Source organism: Toxotes jaculatrix, chromosome 18, assembly GCF_017976425.1.
Source record: "Toxotes jaculatrix isolate fToxJac2 chromosome 18, fToxJac2.pri, whole genome shotgun sequence".
In the NCBI taxonomy this organism is placed as follows: domain Eukaryota; kingdom Metazoa; phylum Chordata; class Actinopteri; family Toxotidae; genus Toxotes; species Toxotes jaculatrix.
The window spans coordinates 3,427,969-3,450,446 of record NC_054411.1 but is presented as its reverse complement, the minus strand read 5'-3'; the positions used below and the strand labels follow the sequence as shown (position 1 = coordinate 3,450,446).

Genomic DNA, 22,478 nt, shown 5'->3' with positions numbered 1-22,478 from the left:
GGTGTGGGGGGAGGCAGTACTTACATTTAAAACCCACAAATCCACGTGTCAAATGCAGGCACAACAACAAGAAAAAAGAAAAGAAGGAAGAAAAAAAAAACTAACAACACCACAGGAATCCAAGTATTAATGAAAGTATTTGAGCTCCCAGAAGAATTGGTTATTTTATTTTCTTCACAATGGCAACAGCACACTAAACATTCTTATCTGTACTCACCCTTAGAAAAGTAAGAAAGGGGTGCATAATCAGGTCTGAGAAAACAGAGGGCTGACAAAAAATACTGATTGATCATTAGCATCTGCTTGTTCTATCATGTTTTTACTGTAGGTCATTTTTAAACCAGTGTTCCATAGGATCATGCTGACAAAGACTGTGTTTTTATCCACTAAACAGTAACTCACACAGAGGGAATCCACTTCTTCCACAACAAAGTGAATCATGTTTGCGGTCAGAGTCAGTCAAACTCAGTGTGACCCACTCAAAATCTTAAATGGTTGACAAAACTGCAACAGTTTGTTTAGAACAATGCCCAGTGTAGGCAAGTAAAGCTAATAAAACCCCCATTCCTGTTTATAAACCATCAAAGTATACACAGAAATACAGGTCGATTTCTTTAGTGAATACAAAAAACAGCATCACCAGCCTCATAACTTCCTTAAAAAGATACAAAAATATATATCTTGCTAGAAATACATTTGTAGAAAAGTAGGCCAGAGTAAACTATAGGCCAAACATATTTCTCTTCAACCAACAGATTTTATGAAATTTCAGGAACGAATCGATCAAGTACTCTGTTTCAACAAGGAAGTCTATCAGGCTAAGCTGAAACTTCATCTAAACTTAACCATGCTTTACTAGGGTATTAATCAATAGTAAAGGATAGCAAGAAATAATATTCATGTCAACATATGATCTAAGTGCTCGGGTTTTTGACATTAAAACCGTCCCTAGCAGAATGCAGTCTTCGTCTGAGCTGTTGACACATAACTAAAAATCCAGAAAGAACAATTTCACAAACTCAGTCATCCATAAAACGTCCAGAGCTTAGGTCCTGTAGTCTTTTCCATAGTCCATATAGGGGAATAGTAGGACAATTCAAGTGCTGATGAAGTTAATATCAGCTGAATCCAAACATCCTGGAAATAAAGCAGCCACACTTTTAGGCCAAACTTAGTCTAAAGTATGATGAAAACAAATGCTTACAGTCTCAAAGTCTCTTATTTTGATCACAGTGATCATGTCATGTTACAGCAGTGATGAGCCAGGTGAGCACAGGTATCTGTTGGCACCCCGCATGTAAAACAGATCCAGCTTGTCCAGGTCCTGGCAGTGCAGTGTGGTTTAATCCTGAGGGGCTCCACTGAGATATCAGCCTACTGCATGCCCAGGTGCCTGGTAGGAGAGGCTTGACCTGGGCAGCCGGTGACAGGAGATACTGACAGGCCACGGAAGAGGAGGTCCATGGAGGGCAGAAGGGGCTTCAGAAGACTGACAGGGCAGAAAGCAGAGCCTCCGTGCGGGGTAAAGTTGACTTTATTGGGGTCAGGGCAGGATGGCTGGAGCAGAGGCTCATCCTGACAAGCAGACCTACAGGTAAAGAGAGGGAGAGAGTAATGAAGTCAGTAGTATGTTTTCAGACAAAGTGTTTTTCAGGTTCTTGTTTCAGATTACAGCCAACAACTTTTGTAACCTTCCAAAACAGACAATCCAAGAAGCAGACCCACTTCACACAGCGAGTGGCCTGGAGTGAGGAGGAGAGAAAGTGGGAAGTATTTCAACTTCTCCCTCTTAAGCTTCCTTTTTTCCTTCATACAACTACACCAGTTGATCTACATCCACTGATCTACATGTGGAGCTTTGATGATATGATGCTCACTTCACTCTGTCAGTACATGAGGTTGGATTTTGATGAGGTTCCAAAGTAAATTTTTGCCCTGAGGCCTCCAGGCATCTTATTCCAGCCATGACATTATGATCTATGCATATTGTTCTGGTCTATAAAGTGATACTTACATTGCTTCCTCACATACTCGAACTCGCTCACAGCCTTCTGGCGGTTCGCGCTGGAAGGAGTAGGTTTTGTTGGGACGAGGGGAGGAGGAGCAGGGCTGCAGCAGGGGAGGATCCAGTGCAAATGAAGGAAGCAGTGTAGATGGAGAGGGACACAGGGTCTCACAGTCCACTGGCTCTGTGCACAGGGTCAGAAATGTCCAATTATTTTTGATAATATATAAAACTATTTCAGAACTTAAGGGACTCTCCAAATAAATTAAATGGCTGAGTTATCTCACCTGGCTCTCCCATGGGACAGGGAGACTGTGATGAAGACAAAAGCAGTGGGTCCAAGGCACAAGGGGAATTTGAAGGCGACAGAAGTGATGAATCTAGAGGACAAGGGGACTGAGAAGGAGAGAGGAAGGAAGGATCCAGGGGCCCCGGGGAGGGCTCACTCTGAGAGCCGCTACTGCATCTCTGGGCAGGAACAGGAGCCCTGTGGCCGTCTGGGATATCCAAAATCTGTAATATTCAGGTGGATGGTCGTGGTTTCCAATGATCACAGCAAAAAATGTTTCATGACACCATATCAAGCTTGTTATCATGCAGTCACAACAAAGCTTTGTCATGATTAAGAAGTTTTTCTGTTCTCAGACAGTTTGTCAGTGAGGATTCTCAGTCATCCAGGTCATTTTTATTGTTTTATAAGTTGAACTGAGAGCAACTGGGCTTGGTTGAAGACATTTCGCCTTTCATCTAAGAGGCTTCTTCAGTTCTGACTGGTGGGAAGTCCCAGGTATTTGACCTCTGTGAGGCTGTCATCAATGATACCGACCCCACATATGTAGATATTCTTAAAGTATCTACAACCAAGTCCAGCTGCCCCTGATTGAAGTCTGCTTGGACTGACATGTAGTAAAGAAATCACAAGTTCTTAATCATATCAAGTTCAGACAGTTTTCCTCTGCTATCAGAATAATTATTACCATAAGCTGAACAAAGATTTGAACAATGAGATAAATGAACAGTTATTATGTAGTCTTTAGAAAACAAAATATGACAGATAACTACACTCTCCTCAACACACGTCTTAATGACACAATGACAATGACAACAGGCTCTTTCAACAATGTTAACAATGTCTTTGCTCAACAAATATTTTATGTTTATAATTATTTTATAAACATAAAAGAACTTCTGGCCTAACCTCATGCTGATCGTTGGGTTTCTCGGACACAAACACCTCTTCCAGCTCCAGGTTGAGGCCTTCAACACTACGTCGCAGTCGCGGGGCGAGTCTGTTCAGTGGCGTCAGGGGTATAGTCTGAGGAAGAGCAAGTAAAATACTGCAAATTCAGAGTGGTATCTGTGTGGTACAGTGTCTGTTATAGACCATCTATACTGTTGGAATGATACGGTGTGATATGCTGGTTTGGCAGTAACACAGGAACTTTGATGACAGCCGTTCCTAAGAAAAGCACCAGTGTTTTTTATATCCCTGTTACTAAGCTGTGCCCAGTCTGCCAGTAAACACCAGTTCGGCATCTGTAGTAATCAAGAAGACTTTCTTCTGTATGTCTTTAACTCACATATCCTCATAGTGAAAAGAGCAGTTGGCTACCTGAGTGATGCCTGCTGCATGACCTGCTGGCAAGGGGTGGTGGGGGAGCTCGTACCCCGCCGAGGGAGGGGCATGGCGGGAGCGCTTCTGCAGCTGGTGCCTTAGCTTGGCCACCTGAGGGCAGAGTGGAGAGAAAAATGATTCAGGAGTCTCCACAATTCATTCTGAAAGGGAGAAGTCACTCATTTCCCCCTTTGGGACCGTTAAAGTTTGATGCCATCAGTAAAGGCTGTGAGTACGAGAGAGAAACTGAGGGACTGATTAATGAACTGCTATAATGATGAACTGAAATACTTGCCTCCCTCAGGTGCTCTGCACTGCCCCACGAAGCTGAGCGCTTGTGTCCACCGACACTTCTTCTTCCCTTGGTGTCCTCTGCCCAGGAACTTGGAGTCTTTAAAAAAAAAAAAGCAGTGTGGTGAATAAAGAGCCCAGTGTTTTGTCTATCAAACCTTTGGGAGCTATGGTAGAAAATGGCGTTTTTTTTTTTTTTTTGGCAGGGACTCTGGCTGTCAGCGGGGCTGACCTTTGGGAGGCTTCTTGTTTTTTCCTCTTAAACCCAGTGAACTCCAATCAACACTACAACTTGAGAGTAAAACGCTGAAGAGGAGAACCACAGCTGTCTTGCACACCTGCCCCACAACAGCTGTACAGAGGAAGGCGATGAGAAAACCACTCTGAGCTGCAAAACAGCCCCGCTTCCACACACATAAGAAAACATCCAAACCACATCACTGTATACTATAAATACAGTGTCACTATCAGCATTCAACACCTCGTTGCACTTACACACACTTTATCACACGTGCAGTCATGTTGTTATTCACAAATGTATTGTAGAGGAAACACGACTCACACAAACAGCCAACAAAGAGACTTTTTGTGCTCTTCTTTTGTCAATCTCAATTCTACAACAACCTACTGGCACACATATGTCTGTACCGATTTCTTCACATTGACTCTTGATCTTCTACCAGTGGGAGTCTGGTTGACCGCTGCCGGCTGTTGGTTGGGTGCAGACGACTGGCAATTCATCATGAACAGGTGAAACCCAGGCAGAGTTGACCAACAGGATCAGATACTCCAAGTTCTGCTGCCTCCACCGCCTCCTCGGAGTCAACTGCTTAACACACTTGCTAACAATCTGATCCACTCATGGGTGTCCATGACATTCATAAGGCAGCTAACATTACACACACAGTCAGTTAGCTCTCACTGCCTGCAGCACGGCCACGTCATGGCTTTCTGTCCCCAAAATACAACCTGTTCTTCAAGTGTCGGCCCCACAGCTCAGAGAAATCTTACTGGTGCCATAGTTGCCTGCAGGAAAACGCCAACACCATCCTCGCCACTGTCCAGTCAACTCATAGCGTCGCCCATCGCAGGGCTAAATAAGTCCGAACGCAGCATGAGTCAGTCATTCAGTGACATTGGTGTAGAGTTACAGCTGCCACCCACCCATCATCCAACACCAAGAACCCCACCCTCCCCAATACATGACCAGGGGGATCATGGGACACAAACCTATAAAAAGACTCAAAGGTAGCAGAGCATTTGGTCTGCATGGCTAATGTTTCCAACTTGGGCAATTTATGAATGTTTACTTAATTCCTGCTTGCAATATGGACACAACAACAGCAACAAAGCTGCAAATAATTATTATCTTTATTATCAATTAATCTGTTGGTTATAATTTTGATTAACTGATGATATCAGTTTATAAAAGATCAAAACAATATGAAAAATTTACCAAAGCCCGACGTCACATCTTCTTTGGTTAATGACCTGCAAAACTAATTCCCCTCAGTCTGAGCTTTGTACTTTGTGTTTTGTGCTAATTAGCAAATGCCATGTGAACCTGACATATGCTATGCTATGCTGATAGCTTCAGCATGAAACAGGAACACCTTACATTATACTGCTGGAGCTGAAATAAACACTGACTTCCTTTTCTTGATTTGGTTACACATTTTGTGGTTGTGGTTTATTCTTTTTTTGGATTACATACTACAAAGTAAAAGATACATATTTTTGATCTAATAATGTCAGAATCACGAGAAATACCAATCCAACTCAGTGAGTTTTCAGCAGTATTTGCAGCAGAGCTGCGGAAGTGCAATACTATGACAGAGGAGGGATGAAATAGCAAAGAACAATCAGTTATATCATCTTAAGTAACGCAGAGGAACCATGGCAGAAGGAGCTGCTGGGTGACGTGCTGGTGTGCATGTGAGTGTGTGTGTGGTTGAGGAGAGTGCTGGGGGATGGGGTGTCTGCATAATGAGGTCAGGAGGGGTCTGTTCCTCACAATGGAGGCAAAGGGGGTTCGTTCAGGTTTAAACTGTGTCAGGAGCGAAGACGAAGCTGCGGAGCTTGGTGATGTTAGTCAGGGCTTTGTGCACTAGTTAGGAGCAGATACAGTCGAGGGGGGAGCGAGGGAAGAACGGCAGATTTTAAAGAAGAACAAAAACGACTATTTCCAGTTGGCTGCCTTCCACTCGCAGCGTCGAACTGGAACCACCAAACACCTGCAGCACCAACATCAGATATCTTGTGCTCTACAGAAATCCTTAACATACAAGAGAAATAGAGCAGAGAAACGTTTGGTGTCTCATGTTTTTCTGCGACATGAAGCAACAGGTTTTATGGGAGATGCGTTCCTACACCACCAGTTGCACTGGTGCAGCAAACAGCCATTTATCTAAACCCGGCCTCATTGGATTACAGTAATTACACCAAAATATCACAACTAATTTGGCAAGTGTCATGACATGTTGATATTCACCTGTGTGGCTTTGTCATTGACACAGGTAACAGCTGTAGTCTCTGTCTCTTTGGGCCACTGTCCCTGCAGATAGGGTCCAACGATGGCATCCAAAGACAGAGTTCTGCGGATGGTGGGTTTCGGAGGACGAGCCGTGGTCCTGTCAGCTTTTGGGAACAGATATAAAACACATTAGGTTGGTTTGCATGTCGCCATTGTGTAAGTCTTCCCTTCCATGTCAAAACTATTTCTGTCTCACAGAGGTGATAAGAGCTTACGCCTGTGTGATCATGTTTAGCTTGTAGTAACACTGCATGTGTATGTGTATAAAAAAAACTCTCTTTAAGAGGCCCAACAGTATTTTAATACTAGTGGTAGTTGTTCAAATTGCTCCCAGGCTTTCTTCCCACCAATAAGCATGCGGTGTGTAGAGTTGTGTGAGTGTAAGTGTGTGTGTGTGTGTGTGTCTCTATGTGTGTGTGCATGCTGGCAGCTCATTGTAATCTCTGGCAGGTGTGGGCCATGCCTTTGACCTGGAGCAAAGCCATTCAACTACACAACACGGGCAACAGTCACTGCAGGCTACTAGTTTATCTACCATAAAAGCTCTCTCACACACACACACACACACACACACACACACACACACACACACACACACACACACACACACACACACACACACACACACAGTATGTTGTCATCAGCCCAGGTTGCAGGGCAGACAGGATGTATAAATAAACACCACTACATGCAGATGTGACTTCCATGGATACGGTTAAAGAACAACACGCCCAAAGTAAAACAAAGAGGCTTTTAAAGCGGCTGCTGTGTTAGCATGAAGCATGCAGCAGAGATCCCACAGGTCAGAGTGCAAAGGGGCGACTGAGTGTCCAAATAACATTATGAGAACAGTGTTATGTTTCAGGGTTAGCGGCTTTCATTGTTGACTTAACTTTCACATGGCACGTTGAAAGTTGTACTTTTTAGACCACAACTCGAGTAAAGAGCTGGAGTCGGTCAAAAAACTGAAGCAGTTTATTGTCTCAGGTAGCATGAGAAGCACGTCCACATGTCATCTGAATGATGTCCACTGAATCATCAAAGCAAGAATAATTAATAAAATAGTTGTTCTATTTTTATCAAATTAAGTGTGAAGTAAATAATCAGTGTCTTCATAAGCACAAGTTAAAAGCAAAGAACTTAATTCAAAAATTGATTAATCGACATTATTTTTGTTATTTCATGAGCAACAGGAACTAATGTCATATGCTTTCCTTTAGGTCTGCAACCAACTAATGATTATTTGCCATATCATTTAATCTGCTGGTTATTTTCTTGGTTTACCAGCTAGTTGTTTCTCAGTGCCTCAGAAATCCAAAAAGTAAAAATAACAAGTGTATGAGACAGAGAAAAAACTGCAAAGCCTCACACTGAAGAGGCAGGAACAAGCAAAGTTTGACTTGAAAACAATGATCCAAATGATTAATCGATTTTCTAACACTGTTACTGATTCGTTTTCTGTCAACTGGCTGATTAATGGACAGTTTGTTTCAGCACTACTTTCCTCCGCGATACAATAAAGAGGAAGTGATGGGAAGAGAAATCAATTTTCCCTTGACCACAGGTAACATCATTTTAAGGCTGATAATGGAATTAAAACTAAAATGTCCACACTGGACCACATGGAGGTGAATGGAGATCTGAACCCCCTCCTCCTGAGTGTGTATTTACCCGTCTTGACCTCTCTGCAGAGGAGAGCTGAGCCCCTTTGGAGCTGGTATGGGACTGTGGCTTTGAGGGGCTGCAGGCTGGGGTTGCTGCACCCCCGAGGCGCTCCTCCACTTCTGCCCGACATCCCCCACTCTGCTCCCACGGCCGAGCTCCGCTTATGAAAACACACACGGCTTCGCTTTCCTTCTTTTCCCGTCGTTCACTCTTCTGCGCGGCGCTGGCTCTCTCCCCGAGCCACATTCAGTTCATCCACAGAGATGATCCCAAACTCTGACCGGGCCTCCTGGTGGGCACCCTGCTGGAGCTTTCTTTTGTGATGATGACCATGATTTCTGCTGCCTCGCAGCTTATTTTTTTCAAGTTGGAAATAACGCAGAGACGAGCCGAGCGAGTTTTGCACTTCAACCACTCACAGTAAATCGCATATCACCCCTCATCCCTGCAGTCTGAACAGGACACCAGCTGCAGACACTACGCGGTCCTCTCATACATTTCTGCGTGTGTCCCTAGTGCGTGCAAAGTGACAACACAACAGCTCAACCTGTGCAACTAACTCGTGTAGACTATACTTCCAAGAGCGATCTGGTTGGTTGCTGCAGAATACTACTGAGCACCTATTGGCCGTCACATCCATCTGTCATCTGAAGGGAAAGCCCCCCCGCCCCCCCACAAAAAAATACTTAAAGTTCCCACCCACTTTTTGAGATTTTTTTCTTGCACCATGTCGGGCATGCCCCCATCCCTCCGCCCCCTCAAACCCACATCCCTGGGTCTATTCACAGTGTGGATGTGTGGCTCTGTGTGTGTGTGGTCATTAAAAGGTGGTTCAGGGACCTCTAAAGGTCACTCAAGAGGCTCAAGAGGTCCAGGATGCATTTTCAATACATTTCCAATCAGAAGCTTTTGTGCAATAATATATAAATATATAAGTTTGAAATCATCTATAAAATCTTCGAACAAATCACTCTCCTTCCTAAATGTTACTGCTCAGTTCAGAACACACACAATCACAATGAGTTTTTAACCAGCTTAGTTATAATGAAATGCAACAAGAGTCCATAGAAAGCCTGCAGAAGGGCTCCATGGTTCCAGCATTATAACCAGCTTTGAATGTTGTGTGTACAGATGAGGACTGCAGTCCTGAAATAAATTCTAACCATGTGTACCAGGTTATCGAATCATGTAAAATGACATGAGAACAAATGAATTTGGTGGGTGTGTAAATGTTTCATCAACTCTAAGAGCCATTGTGGTGACAAGAATAAAGCTTTCTCACTGTATCTGCTGCTCTGTAACTGCTGGCGGGATGTGGTGCTCTCTGAAAAAAGCTGTGGCTAAGAAAGTGAGAGAGAAGCGAACCAGATCCCCGGTGAACAGCACGAGTTACTCAGATCTGTTTCAATGGAGAGATTACAATCAATCAGCAGCAACAACTGCAGCTCACGAGAGGCTGAAAACGCCCTCCATTAAAAAGCCTCTGTTTTCAGTTGCTGCAGTTTTCTCCCATCCTTTTCCACAGGGAGGTCAGAGGTCAGGGTTAGATATAAAACAGCAGCCGTCTCAGTGTCAGGAGTTCAGCAGCTACATCATATTGCTGCAGTCATCCGTGTGCAGGAATCATGTGTACAGTCCAACCTGGTCTAGTTCATTAGAATAACATTTATTTTTATTTTAAAATGAGCTATTCATGTTTCCCCCTGTATGAACCTCAGGCTGTTGTAGGAAATAATGAATTTGTGCATTCATGCAGCATTTTATGCCTTATAATGTAAAACCACAAGATGGAGCCAGACTACATGAGTCCTATGCAACATCTCCATTAACCTGCTGTTCAGGAACCATTTTCAAAATCACTGTTTTGTCACAAATACAAACAATCAGTGGAATTAATGGAAAAAAAGGCAGTTTATTGCAACAAAAAAATCCAAAACAAATAAACTAAAGTAAATGAGATAAATGAACAATGTGGTATCTTAAGATTTGACAGAATAAATAAATAGCTGCACAGATTTAGACATACTTTAACAGTTTGATTACTCAGGCAGGAATGATACGCACTTCCAGGGGTGGCATACCCTTGACACATACCGTTCAGTCAAACTCACAAAACACACGTCTATGTCACTGTTAGGACAGCGTGTGAAAACCCATCCTCTGCTTCATATGGTTAACCTTCATCTCTTAAAATGACCATCACATCTCTCTTTCTTAGTGGCTGCGTCCAAAGAGCTGCAAGTGCTGTTTGGTTACATTTCGACAAGAAAATAAGAAAAAATAAAACACCAGGCCAAAGGCACACTAACACAGAGAATACTGATAATGAATTGAAAACAATTTAAAGAAATAAATAGATGCTTTGGAAAAGGTATGACGGAGGAATTGCATGATCTTGGATGAAGAGATTCACAGATAGTACAAAGTGGTGGTGGGAGAGTGTGAGTAGATTGGATAAGGCGAAGAGATGGATCCTTTCAGATTAACGACGACTTCATTCTCATGTGTACAAAAATCCAGAGATGGTGTCGTGACTTTCCTGTTCTATTCTCATGGAGCTGGACGGATGGTGGGAGAGGGGTTTTGGTCAGGTGTTTGGACATGGTCAACGCAGCATCACCAGGCAGACAGGCTGGGGGTTAAATCTCGGTTGTGGTCGGTCTGGAGCTCCTAGCTGGGAGAGAGCGCAGGGCTGGGTTCAGTGCTGATGTTGACCAAACACTCGCTGGACTTGAGGCTGGCCAGGGACTTGGAGCTCGGTAACGAAGCAAGAGAGCCGCACAGACCCAGCATGGAGGGAGTGTTGTCTTTCCCTACAGGGACAAAACAGAGAAAATACAAGATAAAAAAAAAAATCACGCATAGTTCAAGCTGCCCACATGGAGCACCATAAACAGGCATCAAGCCTGCCTTTGTATAAGCATGTACATGTGCATGGGTGGCTGCCACTGAGAGGCTTTTATGCAGCCGGGGAGGGTACAAATGTATTACTGTGAACTTAGTACTGTGCTTTGTATGTTAGAGCAACAACAACAAAGCAATGCTAATTCTAGTTACTAAAAATAAATAAATAAATAAAAACATTTTCTGATGGTCAGATAGCCACTTACAGTCTGTGAGCTCAGTGTCAGCACCACAAACTGCTGCACATTTTACCATATAAGATTTAAATTGAATGTTGTGATGTGTTTCAGTGGCAATTAAAAAGTCACTTTACCAGCTGAAGTCCAGGCAGCGTCTCCGTTCTGTCTCCCATCAGTCTTCTGGGAGTCAGAGTTCAGACTGACTTCAGCGGAAAGTTGCTCCAAACTGTGGAAACTCCTCCTGGACGGACAAAAAATATCATCATGTCACAAATGAATACTGGTGCATGTTCATTTCTAGTAGGAATTAAAGTTTCCAGACCCTGTGTACATGAATGTTTACCTGCGAAACAGTTTGACATCGCCTTGGTTGTTTGTGATGGTGGACCACTGGTTGACCAGCGGGATGGAGAGGTCTTTAGCCAGATGGGAGGAATCACAGGGCATGAGAGAAGAGCTGGATGGACGAATCACAGAAAGGAAATGATTCATTTCAAAGAAATACTTTTGATTTTAGCAAGTAAATGTGTACCAGAACATCAAAGGTGGAAGTGAAAAAAATGCGTAATCCCTTATGAATGTCAATGAGTCTCTTTTTTGTGGGACTGAAGTTCAGTATTTTTTGAAGTCATTCCTATCACTCTTACTTAAACATAGACTCCCTGATGTTTTTACAGCATCCAATAGCACCGACAAATCCCACAATTTCTAAACATAGTGTGAAACTGTACACAGTTCTTAGGTGAGTTTGAAAACATCCCTGGTACGCTATGGAGGAAACTGAGAATTTATTGGCACCTTTGGGTGCTGTAACAACAAATGTAATCCAAAGTGTGTTCTTGTGCTTCCTTACAGTTGTGCCTGCAGCTCCAGGACGATGGCCTCCAGCTCCTTCTTCTCCTGTGCGCTCTGGACTGTCAGCTCCTCCACCTTGGATCTCAGACGCTTGTTCTCCGTCTCCACGTTCTTCAGCTGTGACTCCCGCAGACGCACCAGTTCCTCCAGGTAACCCTGCACGGCATGCACAAAAGGAAACAGGGTTTAGGTGCTGAAGAATTTAAATAGCATCAACTTGGGTTTTAGAGGTCGTTGTGAGTCACCTTCTGGGCGTAGACGATCTTAAACCTCTGCTCCATTTTGCGACACTTGTTGCTCCAGCTCTCCTCGTCAGTCACCAGAGGGATGTAGGGATGCTCCGGGACACTCTCCTCACTGTTACTGCTGTCCACACTGCGGCGGTCCTCGTCATCGCTCAGGTAGTCATAACTATACAACAGAGAGGCAGGAGGCTTGCACAGAGTTGAACTTGCACACACACGCAACGCTGAATGTGAAGCGACAAGATCGGCTCACCTCTGAGTGAACTTCAGGTAGGGTGTGTAGTCAATCACAGCCGGAGATTTCCCATCCAGAGTCTCGCCCTTCAAGCAAAAACTGCACAGAAACAGACTTTTTAGGATGATCTGCTCTCTAGAATGCCATTAATGACTGAAAAACTATTTTCTATGGGTGTGTACATGATCCATCAGTAAATATCTGTGTACTGAAAAGCTATATGGGAGTTTCTCTGTATATACTGTAAAAGGAGTAAATATTTTTTTAAATGAAATGGAAAAAATGGCCACTTTATGTTTCAGACACACTCTCCCTTTAATAACTGACACAGAAATAAGTAAAATAAGATTTCTAAGACAGATGCCTTGATATAATTTTATTGAAAAAAAAAAAAGGTTAGAAAAATGTGAATGTGGTATATCTTAATATAGCATATTGTGTCTTGTGTGTACTGTGTTGATCAGAGTCTGTGGTTTACGTCTTCACCTGAAATCAATGGCACTCAGTCCAATCAGCATGCCGGTCAGAACTGTGGCCTCCTCTCTCAGCATAATGGCTCCATCATCATAGAACCTCCTGTCAGGTGAAGAGGTGATTATCACCTCTGAACTTTCAGATATAACAAGAGTGAGGCTATCTGAGGCTGATGTTCCAAACATCTGCTGCAGGTGTGTACTGTCCTCTGGACAGTATACACCTGAAAGTCTTTTACTTTTACATCCCTGCAGCAGAGGTCACTTAGATTCATAAATATGGCTAGTATAAACAAAATGTGAAATTTGTGGATTGTCCCTTTAAATAATTTGTCTGACCTGGTCGTTCTCGTGTCCCTCAGAGCAGTGGACACATATTCGGACAGACGTTTCTCCATCAGCGCCACTCGAATCCACGCCCGGCCCTGTGGGACAACGCAAGAAGTGAGTAGGAACAGAGGGCTTTCTTTGATGCTCTCTCTAGCAATACGCCCCACCACACACAGACACACACACAGACACACACAGACACACACACACCAGCAAATCATGCACACATTTGTGCATACAAATATGCTTGCCTTGGCTCGTGATGTGCTGATGTTCTCTATGTTTTCGATGCTGGCGATGCAGTTGTTCTGCACCTTGCTGCACGCCAGCCGGATATATTCCCAGAAACTGCGCTGTCCATCTGAGCTGAACCAGCTTCCTGAACCTGGTCCAAGATTTGAACACAGAACTGAATCATTTCTGCTCTGACAGCAGCCCACACTGCGAGGCATGCAGCTACAGCAACAGCACAGCTGACATACCTGTTTTTGGCCTTTTGATAGTAATGTTGCCTTGTTTATATGGTTAATATTTTCAGTTTAATAGGTGAAAGAAATGTCTATTCTAGTCTTACATTAAATATATTTTTACTGTCTCACTTCCAAAGTCATATTAACTGATTTGTCCATCTTTTCCTGTGCTATATGTTACCTGCAGTGTTACCTTTGAAGCGATGGCTGAGGATGTGCTCTAAAATGGCGGCAAAGTTAATAAACTCCTCGGATGAGTCATCTATGGGCTCTGCTGTGTACTTTTCTAGGAGAGTCTTTACAGAGAATCTGAAATAGAAGCACACAGAGAAAGTGGAATTAGAAAAACACAAAGACAGTAAAATGGAAAGAAAAACCTACTTCACATTTGTGAAGGATTTGAACTTTCAGTTGGTTGCCTGCTGCACAAGCCAGTGAAATGCAGCCGTGTACTGTATCCAAGCAGACAAACGTACTACTGTATTTGAACCCTGTAACAACAGCGGGGAGGAGGTTTTTTTTTTTTTTTTTGGGAACCACGCCATCTTATCATACTGAGGTCACCCCAATTGTCTTGTGTACTGCACAATGTACCCCTTCAGTGCTTTGGCAGTGTTATCATGACAACAATACAATTAATCCCCTGTCCTTTCAGCCTTTGTGCACGCTGTGCTTCCAGGTCCTATTGGGTCATGTCCCATTGGGGGACCGGCCAGCATCAAAGAATGATCAAATAATTCCCTCCCCCTCATCTATACATTGTGGTCTGATCTATTTAGGGCAGCTGCTGCTGCAGCTTTAGTTTGGCTTTTGACCTCACCAGCTACCCCTGCTGTACCACGGGACAGAAGCTATGCAGCCTGCATGTTAGGAGCCTGCATTCAGGCACAGGCTCGGGCTGACTGCCTCCGCTTCGATGGGCAACACTAGTATCACAGAGGGCAAGACTGCCCTGGCAGTGGGAAGCACCTCCATAGCCAGGGGAAAAACTACCGTCTCCTTGGGCAACTCCTCCATCTTCAGGGGAGTGACTACCACCTCCATGGGAGACTCTACCATTCAAAGGCAAAAGACGACCGTGGCTCTGGGACGGGCCAGCTTCAGCCGGGGAACCACAACCACCTCCTTCCGCAAAGCCTTGACGTCCAAGCGCAGGAACACCTAAATGGAAAGGACCCCTGAAACCGGGGCTAAGACACCCAAAGCCTCCAAGCTGTCCAAAAAAGGCTCTAACAATGAGTGGAAAACCACATTCTCGTCAAGCAAGACCTCCTTCACCAAAGGCAGGGTTTCGATCCTGAGGACTAAGTACGCCATCTCCTGGGGTAAATCCTCGATCTCCTGGAGCAGAACCACCATAACTTTGGGAAACACCAGAATAGCGGTGGGCAAAACATCTGTTACACGAGGGGAGACCACAAGCTCTCTCACCACTCTGACATTCACTCACGGGACCAAGTCTGTGTCTGTGGTCAAAACCACCCTCACCAGGGGCAAAGAAACTCACAGCAACATCTACTGGGATTTTCACACATGAATCCTGCACACACGTAAAAACCCAAGGATATGTCTATCTGGTCAGTTTTAGCAGGTTAGTAATATAATAGTCAATAAAAAAAAAAAACAGCTGCTATGTTTGTGATCAATGTGTGTCGAGAGTTACAGGTCAATAAGCGGGACCTTTTTCATGTTTAACCATGTCTGCACAAAGTACAAGAGCCAGTTCTCAAGTACCAGAGTGCTGAGTGAGCTGCAGATCTAATGGGTTTGCAATCAAGAGTCATGCTTGAGCGTGTTATGCAAATGTGACGGCGATGAGATGATGGTTTATCGTGTGTCAACTTGGCAGGGAGGGGAAGCGTGAAACATCCATGTGTGATGTATGTGGAGACACAAAAGAGAGTGTGTATGCTTCTCATCAGCACTATTCTCCTTTATACTGTGTGTGTGTGTATAGTCATCAACATCTTTGTCTATATCTTTGGTATAAATGTGGTGTATCTGGGAATGCGGATAAGACTGGTTGGTATTCTGAAGTCCACCTGCACTTCCATAACTACTCAAATGCCAAATTTTCAACAACAAACTTTTTTTTTTTTAGTTTTGAACTAGAAAACTGTACAACCTGACTGATGTAACAGTGCTTATAAAAGTAACATGTCTAAACACTGCTTGGGTTGATTGTTTTGTATGTAGAGCTGACTTTCGGTGGCATAAAACAGAAGAAAATAAAGACTCAATTGCCGGAATGGGTTGTAAAAAGTTCAACAAGGACACAGACGGATAGCAAAAACACCAGCTGAAGGGACCACACCTATATTTCAAGTGGAGGGGACAACACAAATACAGGATGGGTGCAATCAAAGCCTAAAGCACATGTGGAGAACACGAAGGCACTCATCCTTTCTCTTATCAAATCTGACACGACGCGACTCATTCCACATATGGTCTATACAGTCGTACACAGAGGGAATGTCTTACAATCAGAGGCTATAGGGAACAATGGCTCAGAAGAAAGTGATGTCACCACAGATTGTCCCCTTTGCAACAATGTGTCCTTCAACCGTCCGGTGTCGTCGTGGCGACGGGACAATCGCTCCACTGTCCCAGACTCCCCAGATAGGCTGTGGCCACCTACGGCTGCCTCTGTCCATTCACAGGCACACATGGGTGGTATGTGGCCTTCCAGAGCCCACGTCGACCAGCTCAACGAAGGCATTATGCGACACGGGGGTCGCGCTATCCACGCTTAGCATTCTGGTCTGCTCTGGATTGCAGCTGATGTTACTATTACCCCTGAGGTCTTGCAGAGCAGGGCGTGCTGCATGAGTGTGCGATGCTTTGCGTCGAGTGAGCCCCGAACCCCGCCGTCGAATCTGGGTCAGGAAGACGAGCCTCTCCTCAATGGGCAACACCAGCTTCACCGAGGGGAAGACGGCCTTAACCCTGGGCAACACCACCATAAAGAGGGGGAAGACCAAGCTTGCCATGGGGAACTCCTCCATCACCAGGGGCAGGAGCACGACATCTCTGGGCTCCTCCACCATCACCAGTGGGAAGACCAAGATCTCCTTGGGCAGCGCCTCGTTCAGCAGAGGCACCACCACCACCTCTTTTCGGAAAGCCATCTTCCCCAAACGCAAGACGCTCTAGATGAGAGGGGATGGCATCGCGGGGTGGGGGGACTGGCGCAAAATGTCACAAGAAAAGAGCATCATCACAGAGAGCGTACGGACACCACTACACCATCTGAACAGGGTCTGAAAACTGGATTAAACTTACTTTTGGAGCTTTGACTTGTTATGGTGATGCCGGATTTATCAAGTACACAGGTCAGTGGCATTTAACTCTGTCTGATAATGTTTTCTGCAAAGACCGTGTAGCTCAGTCAAGGTTTTAAAGTATAACAGAGCTCCAGGGTGTTAGATAGGGCCCCTGCAAGTATGTGCTCTGCTCCACCATGAGCCAAAAAAAAATCCACTTGGCAGATGATGTCTTGTTTGCTAGTAAGCACAAATACTGTGTTTTTCACAATCATTGTCACATTTAAGCTCTGCATTACACCACAGGCGCAACGCTGACATTACTTTGTCTGAATGTGATCAGAAAAGAAGCTTTGCTGGATATGACTTTGTAAAGAAATGTAATGTTCTGTCTAAAATTCACGACGAAGAATGGGGAGTGAAACGTGGTCGAAACTGGTCATAGGCTCCCTCTTTGTGCACACTTCCTGTGACAGAAAGTGTGTGAAATCAAGCAGCTCCTCATTGTGTAGTGTGCTGAGCCCTTGAAAAAACCAACAAGTGCCCCCAAGTGGTTCCCAGGTCCCGATATGGGATCCAGGATTTATGGCTAAACGACCCGTTTGTTGATGTGATGGCATTTAAAATCATAACAGAAGGAAGTCGACTGCTGAAAAAGGCCTCTCTGACCTGATAAAGTGACAGCGCTACCTCGAAAGGGACATGACAGCAGATGGCTGTAAATTAACTGAAGTTCTTTGATCTGAAGGGGAACCACTGGCATGCCTTAAATGCAAATGGATGGAGTGGAAAAGCAACATGCTCTTGGTACGATTTGACACTGAAAAACAACTGCAGGGCCTCCTGACAAGCTTCTTTTGTGCCCCCTCTCACTCAGCCTGGATCTCCGCCAAGCCCACTCTCAGCTCCCTTTAAATGCCCTCTTGTTCTCCGTTCTCACCCCTCTACTGTACTTACACAACAGTGTTTGATCTGCAGCACCACCTAGGATAACCAAAGCTGCACGTATCGGCCTAACCTAAACACACAAAGCTTCACAGTAACGCTCTAAACTTTCTTTTTTTTTTCCTCCCTCATAAACACTTCCATGACTCCTTTCTCTTTCTCTCTCTCCTTATTTCTGTGTTTCTCTTTAGTCTTGGCATAACCAGCAGGATCAGATGACACAGGTGGACTCCCCACTGGCCTCACTGTGTTTATCGTCCTGGACTGTTGGTGGAGATGTCCTGTCCTGTCCTGGGTTGGCACATACAGTCAAGAGAAAGAATGCCTTGTGCTCTGATGAATATTAAGATGAGAAACATAATTTGGGCCAAATCCAAACAGACTAAAAGATGTAAAAATGCAACTACAGCAGGGTGTGTCCCTCTCTCTCTCTCACCCATCCCCTCTGTGAATAAGCGTCCAGGCAAAGTGTTTCAAGGTCAGAGGAGGTGTAGAGGGATCACGGTGAAAGATGGGCAGTGAGGGTGTTGGGCTGAGAAGCAGTGAGAGCGTAAATCAGATGTTTGAGCACGAGCAGGGGGGTAAAATGAGGAATAACAGGATGCCACGGTTAAATAGGTGGTGAGAGAGCAGGCTGATCCACTGGTGAGAGATGCCCAAACGTTTAGTCAAACCTATAGAAACTTCTGCTGTAATTTCACATACTTGACGATGTTGGTGAAAATAAAAGGAGCTTCAGAAATCAGGGAAAATGCAAAAGGAGGCTGCAGAGAAAGAGAACAAGAAATCAGTGATATCAGTGATACGCAGGTTCAAAGATTTGTTGAAATGTCCTATTACTTCTTAAAAAATGTAACTGAGAGAGACAGAAAGTGGCACGAAAATGCAGCTGTCACCCTTTACTATTGCCCAGAATAAAAAACAAAGAGCTACCCACTTGCAGAAACATGTCCAACTGATGTGAATATGTATTTGTGTTTACTAGAGTACAGAACATTTTATTCTCTCCTCTCGAGCCACGCCCCGGAAGAGCTCAGACCTCAGCCACGATGCAGCACATCAGCCGCCCTCCTCCCTCCTTTTGTTTACAGGAAGCAGCTGAGGGGCTAAAACCTTCCAGCAGACCTGTCAAGTCTCACTCATCTTATCTATGTTTTCGTAGGTTCACCGTGTCCACATCAACACGTTCCTCCGGTCACTGATGACAGCGTGACAGCTCTTAGGCATGACTGAAGCAACAAAACAGTACATTCTTAACATCAGAGCGCAGCATGGGGCCTGTAAACAACATTTTGTCAAATTAAGCTCAGATATACAAAGTTAACCTTTAGTTGCATGAAAATTTCCACTGACTGCATAAAGGCACAGCCCTGCCACGTTAAGATAAAACCTGTTGCTAGTGGCAACAGCACAGAGATACAGCCAATCAAGATGACACTGCTGTCACTGTGGACATGATAAATATCACCAAGTCTCTTATAAGCCATTAGAGCTAAATTCCTTTGGATTATTTTATGTTGCTGGTTTTGAAAAAAAAAAGAAATTTGCATGTCACCTGAGGGCTGGCACAAGTCCCTGTAGGATGATATAAAACCATCTGGATAAACTCAAACACATCAAGTTAAAAACCAGAAATATTCTGAAGTTTCAAGGTTTTCACCTGACGTCAGTTTTATTTATTTTTTTCTGCCATTATTATTTTAATTATGACTCTGGATTCTGTTTATTTACAGATGACATTATTGTGACAGGCCTCGTGCTCAAACTGTTCCCTGTGGTGTTGCAAATGTTTGATCAGGTTTTCCTTTATTATACACACTCGTCTATTGCTGTACACATGTGTCTCTAATTAAAATGGGTTCACTCTGTTAAGTATTACACTGTAAACAAGGCACTGAAACACATAGACATTAGGTAGGTTTCTGTGTCTGGTACTAGTGACGCACATCATGCCAGATCCAGTAAAACACACTTTTAAAAAAAGACTGTGATGACAGTTTGTGTGTCTGTTACGATCACAAGTGATAGAGGAACATTAGACAACAACAATGTGAATTTCTCAGCCCGAAAACATGAACAGGAACAGACCCTTTCCACAAAAATGAAATAACTTCATCAAATGAACTGTCGGGATTTGAAAGTGTTAATCTCTGTGTGTGCTGATTGTATGTTAAACATGTCAGAGGGAAAAGGTCAGGTTTTATACATATACACATGTATTAGGGAAAAATAAAAGCTTGGCTTGGTGTACTAATCAAGCACTAACGTCAGCTTAGCTACTGTAGCCAGGCGGCAGTTCAAGCTGAGGAAGTAGCTCTGTCTCAGTCAGCACGACAGCGCCTGGATCCTGTATCCTGCACCAACATGATGCCCAGCCTGCTTTCCTGCACAGCCAGAGGGTCACTGCTGATTCAGAATCTCTTAGACCGTATGATCACAACAACCTATGACTACTTGAATCAACTCTGACCAGAACAACACCAAGTAGAAGAACACAAGAAGGTCAGAAACATCATGAATGAGGTGATGCAGACCTGGAGGCGACACAGACAAGCCTGGAAGAAACTGCCCTGGAAGTGAACCTAATCAATGTCATGTTGTTCATTAGAAAATGGAAAGAAACAGTGTAGTAAGCGTTACTGATGGAAAGCTGTTTGAGATTTATTTCTGTCTTGTCCAGTGTGATTGTCATTAAAATGTTTAAATGATTAAATCGGTCTTAGCACGGTCAGGCCAAAACTGAAAACAACGGTGTTGTTGTGCCCTCACTAATCTCTCTCTGTGTTGTGAGTCCATTGTTAGAACTTTTCTTTATTTGCAGGTATGCTCTGTGTGATGTTGTGTGTTTTGCTTCACTGTGCGTGTCACTAAAATGCAGAAAGGACCTTGGACAGAAAGGTACTGGAATAAAAATGCTTGATTGTGTGTCAGCTTCAGTCTCAACGTCTTTTTTCATGGTGGAGTCAGAAAAGACTTAACCACGAGATGTGGATGCATGAGGTTCTTATAGAGCACCTGCACACTACACTAATAATTATATCCCGGTCTGCAAAACCATTTATGACTATAGTCAATTTGCAATTCAAGACCCATAGTAACACTGTGATAAATTTTATGAACTATAAAACTATCAAAACTATCTAGTAAAGCTGTAATTTCCCCACAAGTCTCAGGTGATATGACTGAAAATAAAAATACCTTAAGGCAGGATAATTTTTATGGATATGTTGCCTCTTGAGGAATATTATTGGACTAAAATACTATAAAATAGGAACATTTCATCACAAATACTCTGTTACTGAGTGTCTCAGAGGCAGTACCCAAAAAGAACATTTATAGTAATACTACACTGATATATTGATAAATATATGATGATATATGGATAAAGTGATGGATGATGAACTCTCTGATGCACAGGAACTCTCAGCCCCATCCTCTCCGAACAATGTAGAAGAAAGACAGTGATTTATGGGAGCCATATAAAGACTGCACATCACAGTCCATCAGCACTCGATGTTCTCTGTAGGCTGAGGACCAATGATGGGTGGGGGGTGGGGGGGAGTCCTTGCACTGCTCCCGGTGCCCTTGTCCCATACAGCACTCAACTGTATTCAACCCGACGGTGATGGAGAAGGAAATCTGCTGTTGGCTGTTTTATTTCCTCTCCAACTCTATTCTCCGGATGACAGTATTATCCCACTAATCTCTTTTTTTTTTTTTTTTGTCCTTTGAAGCTGCATTTACCAGTTTGGACAGGAATCAAGCAGGTGTCTCAACCTGTTAAAAAAAGACTTTCCATAAAGGGATTTCAGAGGGATACTGAATAAATGTTACAGCAATGTGCATCCAGGAAATGCAAATGTCCATACACTACACTGAAGGAATATAATAGGTAATCGATTTTTTGTCATCTATATAAGCGTGTGTGATCTGGCAGAGGTAGTTGAACGCACCTGCCTCCTCCTCATCCTTAGCCTTTCTAAAAATGTGTCCATTATTCTGCATTATTTTACATCTCATTTGTGTTCCGCTGTCATTGCTTCACCTCAGGACTGAGCGCAAGACTGGTACATAGAAATATATAAATATATATCCTCCACTGTGGCTGTATTATTATATTTGAGAAGTGAGCAGCAGGCTGGCACTCGCAGACTGATTTAGCATGTCGACGGTGTCGTGATGTGTACCTGCAGACCGTGATGAGGTTTTTTCGCTCCACGCCGACGCTCCGAGCAGACGCCTTTTTCGATGACAGACCCATAGCCATTGCTGTCTGAATGCAGCCCGACTCCATCCAGCGGCGGCCCCGGGGCCTCTTCGGGATCCGTGCCCAGGCCAGGACCCCTCCCTCCGTGGGCCCTGTGTCCTACAAACACCCGCTGTCCTCTGCAGGGGAGCCACAGACGCTGCTGCTGCTGCTGCTGCTGCTGGAGGAGGACAGGACAGAAACGACCAGCGTCAAGTTAGACA

General features: G+C 44.1%; 3 protein-coding genes across 6 annotated transcripts; 1 reads left to right on the top strand and 2 right to left on the bottom strand.

Annotated features, from left to right (window-relative positions):
- Positions 1 to 420: 420 nt before the first annotated feature.
- Positions 421 to 8,626, bottom strand: fam117aa (family with sequence similarity 117 member Aa). Of its 2 annotated transcripts, XM_041063594.1 has the most exons (8): positions 8,116 to 8,626; positions 6,403 to 6,548; positions 3,916 to 4,011; positions 3,618 to 3,731; positions 3,204 to 3,320; positions 2,293 to 2,518; positions 2,015 to 2,189; positions 421 to 1,588 (listed from the first exon to the last, which is right to left on the bottom strand). In XM_041063594.1, the coding sequence occupies exons 1-8, from the start codon at positions 8,237 to 8,239 to the stop codon at positions 1,375 to 1,377; spliced, it is 1,212 nt and encodes a 403-aa protein (XP_040919528.1). In that variant the 5' UTR covers positions 8,240 to 8,626; the 3' UTR covers positions 421 to 1,374. The 2 variants fall into 2 exon arrangements, with proteins under 2 accessions (XP_040919528.1, XP_040919529.1); XM_041063595.1 differs by lacking the exons at positions 6,403 to 6,548; positions 8,116 to 8,626 and adding an exon at positions 4,560 to 4,990.
- Positions 8,627 to 10,021: 1,395 nt separating this feature from the next.
- On the bottom strand, positions 10,022 to 22,456 carry rundc3aa (RUN domain containing 3Aa). 2 transcript variants are annotated; one of them, XM_041062803.1, is made up of 11 exons: positions 22,196 to 22,456; positions 13,982 to 14,109; positions 13,582 to 13,715; positions 13,340 to 13,425; positions 13,014 to 13,103; positions 12,546 to 12,626; positions 12,293 to 12,458; positions 12,046 to 12,203; positions 11,536 to 11,649; positions 11,327 to 11,433; positions 10,022 to 10,922 (listed from the first exon to the last, which is right to left on the bottom strand). In XM_041062803.1, the coding sequence occupies exons 1-11, from the start codon at positions 22,300 to 22,302 to the stop codon at positions 10,780 to 10,782; spliced, it is 1,314 nt and encodes a 437-aa protein (XP_040918737.1). In that variant the 5' UTR covers positions 22,303 to 22,456; the 3' UTR covers positions 10,022 to 10,779. The 2 variants fall into 2 exon arrangements, with proteins under 2 accessions (XP_040918737.1, XP_040918738.1); XM_041062804.1 differs by having other exon boundaries at positions 13,994 to 14,109; positions 22,196 to 22,455.
- On the top strand, positions 16,536 to 19,614 carry zwi (zwilling). 2 transcript variants are annotated; one of them, XM_041062805.1, is made up of 2 exons: positions 16,536 to 17,132; positions 19,171 to 19,614. In XM_041062805.1, the coding sequence occupies exon 1, from the start codon at positions 16,705 to 16,707 to the stop codon at positions 16,951 to 16,953; it is 249 nt and encodes an 82-aa protein (XP_040918739.1). In that variant the 5' UTR covers positions 16,536 to 16,704; the 3' UTR covers positions 16,954 to 17,132; positions 19,171 to 19,614. The 2 variants fall into 2 exon arrangements, 1 of the variants encoding a protein (XP_040918739.1); XR_005896345.1 differs by having other exon boundaries at positions 16,959 to 17,132; positions 18,200 to 19,614.
- Positions 22,457 to 22,478: the final 22 nt, after the last annotated feature.